Source organism: Aythya marila (genome assembly GCF_965140915.1).
Source record: "Aythya marila genome assembly, chromosome: 16".
Classification (NCBI taxonomy): Eukaryota; Metazoa; Chordata; class Aves; order Anseriformes; family Anatidae; genus Aythya; species Aythya marila.
Genome location: NC_139057.1, coordinates 1339980 through 1347135, shown reverse-complemented (window position 1 = coordinate 1347135; position 7156 = coordinate 1339980). Strand labels below are relative to the sequence as shown.

At 62.9% G+C, this 7156-nt stretch overlaps 2 protein-coding genes across 2 annotated transcripts; one reads left to right on the top strand and one right to left on the bottom strand.

Moving 5' to 3' along the window:
• On the top strand, positions 1–1318 carry PDYN (prodynorphin; the record flags this gene model as incomplete). Its single annotated transcript, XM_082773426.1, has 2 exons — positions 1–531; positions 755–1318. Exons 1-2 carry the CDS (start codon positions 403–405, stop codon positions 1316–1318), a joined length of 693 nt encoding a protein of 230 aa, XP_082629552.1. The 5' UTR covers positions 1–402.
• A 1425-nt stretch (positions 1319–2743) lies between these two features.
• LOC309884423 (tyrosine-protein phosphatase non-receptor type substrate 1-like) lies at positions 2744–7156 on the bottom strand (the record flags this gene model as incomplete). Its single annotated transcript, XM_082773370.1, has 7 exons — positions 2744–4206; positions 4919–4958; positions 5069–5090; positions 5517–5618; positions 5851–6192; positions 6299–6613; positions 6784–7156. The coding sequence occupies 7 exons, from the start codon at positions 7154–7156 to the stop codon at positions 3952–3954; spliced, it is 1449 nt and encodes a 482-aa protein (XP_082629496.1). The 3' UTR covers positions 2744–3951.

Here is a 7156-nt window from a genome sequence, read left to right as displayed (position 1 = left end):
CGCGCAAACGCACGCTCGCGGTGTTGCAGAGCAATGTGACGCTAAAAGAAAAAGGGACCGTCCTCGCAGACTACGCACGAGAGGTGATGGGGGGCTCGGGGTGGGACTTGGGTCCTCGAGGCTTGTGCAAAGGGCCAGGCTGCAGGCAGTGCAGCGTCCAGGCGTCCTGCGGTGTCCCCACGGGTCCCTCCTGTCCCTCCTGGTGTCCAGGAGCAGCTCCCAGAGGTGAGTGGTGAGGGCACGCGGCCCCAGGAGCGGGTGGAAGCAGCAGGTGGCTCGCTCCATACTATGGGGTGACCAGGGGCTCCGGGCACGGCGGGGTGAGGGTTTTGGGTGCTGTCCACGGGGAGGTGACGGTCCCTGTGCTGTCTCGCCCTCCCCAGGCAGCGGCTGCAGGGCAGGATGGCGCGGCGGGCGCTGGTGCTGGTGCTCTGCCTCTCCCTGGCTGCGGCAGCCTCCGCCGACTGCGCGACCCAGTGCTCCCTGTGTGCCGGCCAGGGACGGGGCAGCGAGAGCAGCGTGCGGCCCCTGGTGAGTGCAGGTCCCGAGCACCCCCTGGAATTTAGCAGGGAGGGAAAAAAATGAGGGTTGGGGGGTTGCTGGAGATGCTCGGGGATGTCGCAGGGTGATGGTGCGTGGTCAAGCTGGGGGCTTGTATGGGTGGTCGCAGGCACCCAAGGGTGCTGGGGGTGCACAAGCTTTGGCCCTGAGTGCCAGGGTGATGCCAGCGGGCGCCGTGGCTGCTGTCTTGCAGATGTGCCTGCGGGAGTGCCAGGGCTCCTCGCCGCCTGGCGCCGAGTGGGAGACCTGCAGGAAGGCGCTGGCGCTGCTGGCCCCGCTGGTGGCCCTGGCCGAAGGGACAGACCCGTCCCCTGCGGAGGCAGAGGACGAGGCAGAGCCGGAGCAGGAGCTCAGCCCCGGGGAGCTGCCGCTGGCACCGGCCAAGCGCTACGGGGGCTTCATGAAGAAGCTGGCCAAGGGGAAGCTGCTGTCCCTGCTGCGCGAGAACGCCCACAGCAAGGGCGGCCTCAGCAAGAAGTTCGGGGGCTTCAGCCGCAAACCGGGGGAGCGGGCGGCCCCCGAGGACTACCCGGGGCCGGGGGACGTGGGCAGCGAGGAGTCCGCGGGGCCGGGGGCCGAGGGGCAGGAGCTGGCGGAGCTGCACAAGCGCTACGGCGGCTTCATGCGCCGGATCCGGCCCAAGCTGAAGTGGGACAATCAGAAGCGCTACGGGGGCTTCCTGCGGCGGCAGTTCAAGGTGACCACGCGGTCGAACGAGGACCCCAGTGCCTACTCAGCGGAGGTCTTAGACCTATAGAGCCCAGCACGGGACAGGAGACCCCGCGGGGCCACACGCCGACAGCCCAGATGATGCCATCACCCCCCAATCCCTGTCCCCTGCCCAGCCTGGCGAGGCTGGCATCGTCCCCACCTCGTCCCCACCATGGGGCACGGGCTGGGATCTGCCACCCCCAGCCCCAGCCCAGCACACCCGATGGAGGCAGCCTTGTCTCCGTCCCCATTTGTTCCTCTCCAGCTCCTCTGCCCTCTCCTCCAGGACCCCGTGCACCCAGGGGACGTTGTCACTCCTCCGGCTGCTGGTGGTGCAGCCCCTTTGCTCCCCATAACACGGGGGCAAACCCACTGGGGATGCATCCCCTGCCCTCCTGTGGCTGCAGAAGCACAGCAGGGTCTGGAAACCATCACAGCTGACGTATGGGACAACAGCTCCTGAGGGCTGGGAAGGATGAGCCGGAGCAGGATCAGGCCCTATAGGCTGGGATGTGGCCATGCAACCAGCAGGTCCCACGGGGGCTGCAGACATCCACGGGGAGAGGCAGCTGGGCAGGGCTCACACCATACCCCTGCCATGGGGGCAGGCTGCTGTGCTTGGCCGAGCACCCCATCCCCTCCTGGAGCTGCTCGTTGTGTCCCCCTCATCCCAGCACCCACCCAGCCCCATCACCTTCCCCGTTCCGAGAACACCCTTGAGGTTTGCTCGCAGGGGTCAGTCCTGCTTCCCCAGCCCCCTGCTCCCCCCGCAGCCAATAAAAGGCAGATGCCAACGAAGTTGTGCCCGGTGCCAAGCCTCTGCTTCCTCCACATGGATCCAGCCCTTGGCACGAGGTGATCGTGCACCCCAAAACAGGGCCAGGAGGGCTACGAGTGCCTGCAGGCAGCACCTGATGTACTCCACACACCGTATCACAGTGGGTGCCCCCAAACCCCACTGCTGCTGCCCCTGGAGCCGGGCCCTGCCTGTGTAGCCTTCCCTTTGCTGCTTGTGCTTCCAGGACAGCATGACCCTGCTGGCAGCAGCTCCGTGCCAGGAAAGCCAAAGCCAGGCAGAAAACAACCTTTTGAACATCTCAGCCCCTGTTCCAAGCAGGACACCACCAGCCCCAGCCAAGCCCCAAAGTCTTGGGTTGGGGGGGAGAGGCCCCATGGCAGCAGCTCTCCCCCAGCACAGAACCACCCCATACCCATCTGGGGCTGCTCCACGTCCCCTCCTGGGGCTGCAGAGCACCTAAAGACATTGGGGGGCCACATGCAGAGCTGCCCCCTCCTCATGGTGCCCTGGCACAGCACCCTGACCCCAAACTCCTCTCCTCATAGTGCTGGATGAGGCCTTGCCCCCCATTGCAGGCCCGCTGTGACCCCCCAGCCCACCATGTAACCCCCCCCAGGAGGTGACACGGTGACCCCCCAAGCACAGAGACCTGCTGCTACGCAGGGCCGGCGCAGGACTTTTCACTTTTATTATAAAAATATCTCGCAAGCAAAAAGAAAAGAGAAACAAGTCGTGGTCAGTACAAGCAGTCACACAGATCCCGAAGCAGCGTCGAGGCTCCCTAATGCCCCACGCGGGCCCCGTGGGTACCATGGGGGAGGGTGTCCCCACACCATGTCCTGGGGTGGGGGGGACACAAAGACACGTGTCCCCCCCCATCCCTGGCTGCAGGGAGCTGGCCTGGCCCCCCAGCCAAGCCTGGGGGGGGTAGAAGGGGGCATGTGAGACGCTCAAGCTCTACAGGGTTTAGGGTTTGTTTTTTTTAACGTAGGCCTCGTCCTTAATTTTGCACATCTTATTCTAGTGCTACATAACACGGCAGTACACCCACGTACGACACAAGAAACATTGGGTTTGAAGCTCTAAAAATTAAGAGTTACATGTCGAACAGTCAAAACATGTTAAACAGTGCCTGGGGGGGGGGAGCTGTGCCCAAGGGGGGTGGGAGCAGGGCCTCGCTGCGGCCCCCCAGGCCCGGCTGGGGCTGCGTGGCTGTGGAGGGAGCACGGCTCGGTCCTGGAGCAGGGCAAGGCTGAGGAAGAGGAGGAGGAAGATTCTTGCTGCTGAGGAGCTGCAGTGCCCCAGGCAGAACGATATGGGAAAGCCAGCACAGCCCCGGCTCGCCTCACACACCCCGCACACCTCCCCAGCCTCGGTGGCCACGGCGTGAGAGCCCGCAAAAGAGACACTTGGGAAGAGAGAGGCGGATGCTCACGTCCTTCCTTTAAAGCCAGAGTTTTTCCAGGCAAGAGAGCCCCCAAAGGCAGAGCAGGGGCCCCCCAGCTGCAGGAAGCCGTGGCAGCAGCATCCCCACAGCATCTGGCTCGGAGGCACTGTCCTGGTCCCCCCCCAAGCCCAGCCAGGGTTTCCTGACGAGCTGCAGCGCTTTCCAGCGATGAATCCTTGGGTTTCGCAAGCAAACCCAACGCATCACAGCTCAGGGGCCCTCTCGGCCAAGGGGGAGTCCCACAGGCAAGGAGTCCCCAACGCTGCCCCAAAAACCAAGTCTCTGCGGACACAAGTCAGCCCCCGGGAGCGGCCGCGGTGCCAAAGGCTGCGCTTCCATCCCAAACCGCAGGTACCGTAGCAGTCGGTGCTGCCGAGAAAGCCGCCCCTGGGGAGGACCTGGACCCCACGAGCCCCAGCCGGTGCAGCCCCGCTCACTGCCGCTGGATCTGGACGCTGGCGTACTCGGAGGTGGTCTCCTCGGGGCACGGGGCAGGCCGCCGGGGCGCCTTGCTGAGGTGCACCATGTCCAGGTCTGCATAGGTGAGGTTGTCGTTGCTGGTGGGCGCCTGGCTGCCCTGGATGCAGGCGTACTCCGACTGCTGGCTCACCTCGATGACCCGCTGGACGTTCTTCTTCTCTTTGGTGAAGTTCAGGTCAGCGTAGGTCATGTTGTTGGGGTCGGAGTCCTGCGCGAGATATCAAAAGGTTTTCCTCTGAGGGCACAAGCGAGGACCCCCCTGTGCCCACCCCACTGCTGCTTGCCCCGGGACGGCTCAGCCTCTGCTCATGCAGCAGGAGCTATGCCAGCAGCCAGCTGGGACAACTCTGCAGCAACATCTTCACCCCGTGCCTTCAAACCAGTGGCCACTGACACAGCTCAGAGCCAGCAGGAGCCGAGAGCCACCATCAGGCCTTGCAGAGGTGTCTCCTGGGGGGTCCCCTGCTGCTGCCATCCCTGTCACCACCATCCTGGTCAATGCTGCACACAGCAGCCCCCAACCCTTCTAATGACACCAGCTGCACGCTGCCCACACGGGAGCCAGCACAGGCTGGGTGGGACGGACAGATTGCTGCTGATCACAACATCGCACACAACCACGTCACCAAACACAGAACTCCTCCACGAAGAGCCTCCTTCGCCACCGCGCAGCTGGTTCCAGTCATCGCAACCCAACCTCTCCCAGGAGGAGAAGGAAAAGAGGCAAAGGCAGAAGAAGAGATGCTGGGAAGCCAGCATCCATCCCCAGGGCAGCTTCTCTTCCCTCTCCCTCTTTGTCCACAGCGTGGAGACACTGAGATGCTTCAAGCGGGAGCCACCACCACCACCACCCTACGCTCCCACATCTGCTGGCTCCCAGCTGCTCGCCCCTGCCCGGGTCTCACAGGTAAGGGACACACCTGGGTGGTTGTCCCGCTGCTCTTCTCCGGCTCATGTAACCTGGAAGGGGAAAGGAGACAGGTCAGACCAACCGAGCACCCCGTTTGCCTCTTCTCTAGAGATGGAGCGGGCGATGGGTGACTCAGTGAGGGGAGAAGATCTGCACTTACCTAGCAGATGGCGAGCTTTTACCTGCCAGAAGAGAAATAGGTTAGGAAAGAAATGGCTCAGGAAACGAAGTAACCCCCACTTCCCAAGGAATGCTAGCCCACACGCACAAAAAAAAATAATAAATCAAGAGCAGATGCATATTTTCCTAGAGACAAGCGGCTGCATTTTTCAGAAGTTTGACTTCATTTGGTGCAGAACTTTTCCTGGTGGAGAGCAGGAGATGCGGGGTGGCATCAGGTGTTTTGGGCACAAGGAGAACTGAGCGCTTGTGGTTCTGCACCAGGCAGAGCTTTCCCCGCAGCCTGCAAACACCCTGTGAGTTCTGCTCTGTCCTCCCCTGTCTGCAGGAGCTGCAGCTGTGAATTTCAGCATCAAAGCTCCAACGCTCGAGAAGAAGGGGCTGGAGGCAGCTGCTTCCCTGCCACGCACGTGTTTTTTTTTCCTTACCCTTGCTCTGCTTCACCCGGATGAGGTAGAGAATTGCAACCACCAGCAGCGCCAGCACGGTGCAGACCACTCCCACCGCAACGTAGATGAAGAGTGAACTGCCTAAAACGTGAATCACAGGTCAAAAATATCACCATGGGCCCAGAGGCAATGGCAGCACCATGAGCCCCTGCAGCTGGGGTCGGTGCAGAGACTCTAAGCAGCAGGGACAACATTTGGGTTCCCAGCAGCACCCCCCCAAGGACACAAAGACCTTGGACCAAATTCTGGTGGGACTTCGAGCTCTCCCAGGGGGGTGACATCCCACAGCCCTCCTCTCAGGGGCCACACGCACCGTTTGTGTAGGGGGAGTTGGATTCCTTCTGGCTTGAGGCGGTGACCCACAGCGTGGCATTCCTGCTGAGGGGGTCCTGGCCCTCGTGCAGCACCCGGCAGGTGAACACGGAGCCGTTCTTCTCCTGCACAGCTTGCACCGCCACCGTGCTCCTCAGATCGAACAAGCCCTCGGGGGTCTCCGTCGGCTGAGGAGTGCTCCCCATGTTCATCTCTTTCCCATTCTCCAGCCAGGTGACGGTCACGCTTCCCGGGTAGAAGCCCTGCACGTCGCAGGTGAAGTTCACCGTCTCGTTCAGCCCCACGGAGCCTGGAGGCTGAACCACAACCTTGCTGGGGGGAACTGGGAAGAGAAGCAGCGGCTGGAGACGGCGTCCCCCGGCCCCGTGCCCATGGGGGCCCTGTCCCAGCCCTGGGGCCGTGAGCACCGGTCCCCACTGATCCCTCACCTCGCAGGATCTGGCTCAGATGGTAACTCCTGTTCAGCGGGGCCGTCAGCGTGGTGTGCAGCACCTGGCAGGTGAGCTCTGAGCGGATGTCGTCCTTCTGCAGCGTCACCGTCAAGGTGCTGGACAGGCTGTAGGTGAATTTCGATGGCTCAGGGGTGACATTGGGCAGCTGAGACTGAATCAGGGTCGTGTCCTTGAACCACTTCACACGGATGTCACTGGGGAAGAACCCCCCAGACTTGCAGGTGAAGGATGCCGTCTTCCCCGGTTCCACTCGGTCACTGGGCCCGGACACAGTGGGGTTGGAGGGTCTGGCTGTGGGAGAAGCGCGGGTCCATCAGCCGGGCTCTGACCCTGCAGCCCCGGGACCCTCTCCCTGGGCCGGCTCCTGAGCCCCCGCCCCAGAGCAGAGCCCAGGGGACAGGACGGGGGCTGACCCGGCAGGGCTGGCTCCTGCTGGGAGCTGTACTGGGAGCCCCACTCACCCTGCACCACCACCACCGTGCCATTGCCTCGCCAATACAACTCTTCACTGGTGGCTGTTTTGCGAAACTTCACACAGTAATAGGTGCCGGCGTCCTCGGGGTGGATGTCTTTGATGAGGATGGTGAAGTCTGTGTTGGACTCATTCACTGCCCTCGTCCCCCGGGATGAGGGGTCTTTTTGGTCATAAATGGTCTCACTGCCACTGCCCCAGCCCTTCAGCCACTTCACGGGGCCGGCAGGACTCCCTCCAGTCACGGTGCAGCTCAGGTTCAGCGTCTCCCCCGCAATCACTGACACCTCCTTCTGGGGCTGGTGCAGCTCAAAGCCCTGACCCGCCTGGGCATCGGCACCTGGGGACAAACCAAACTCCAT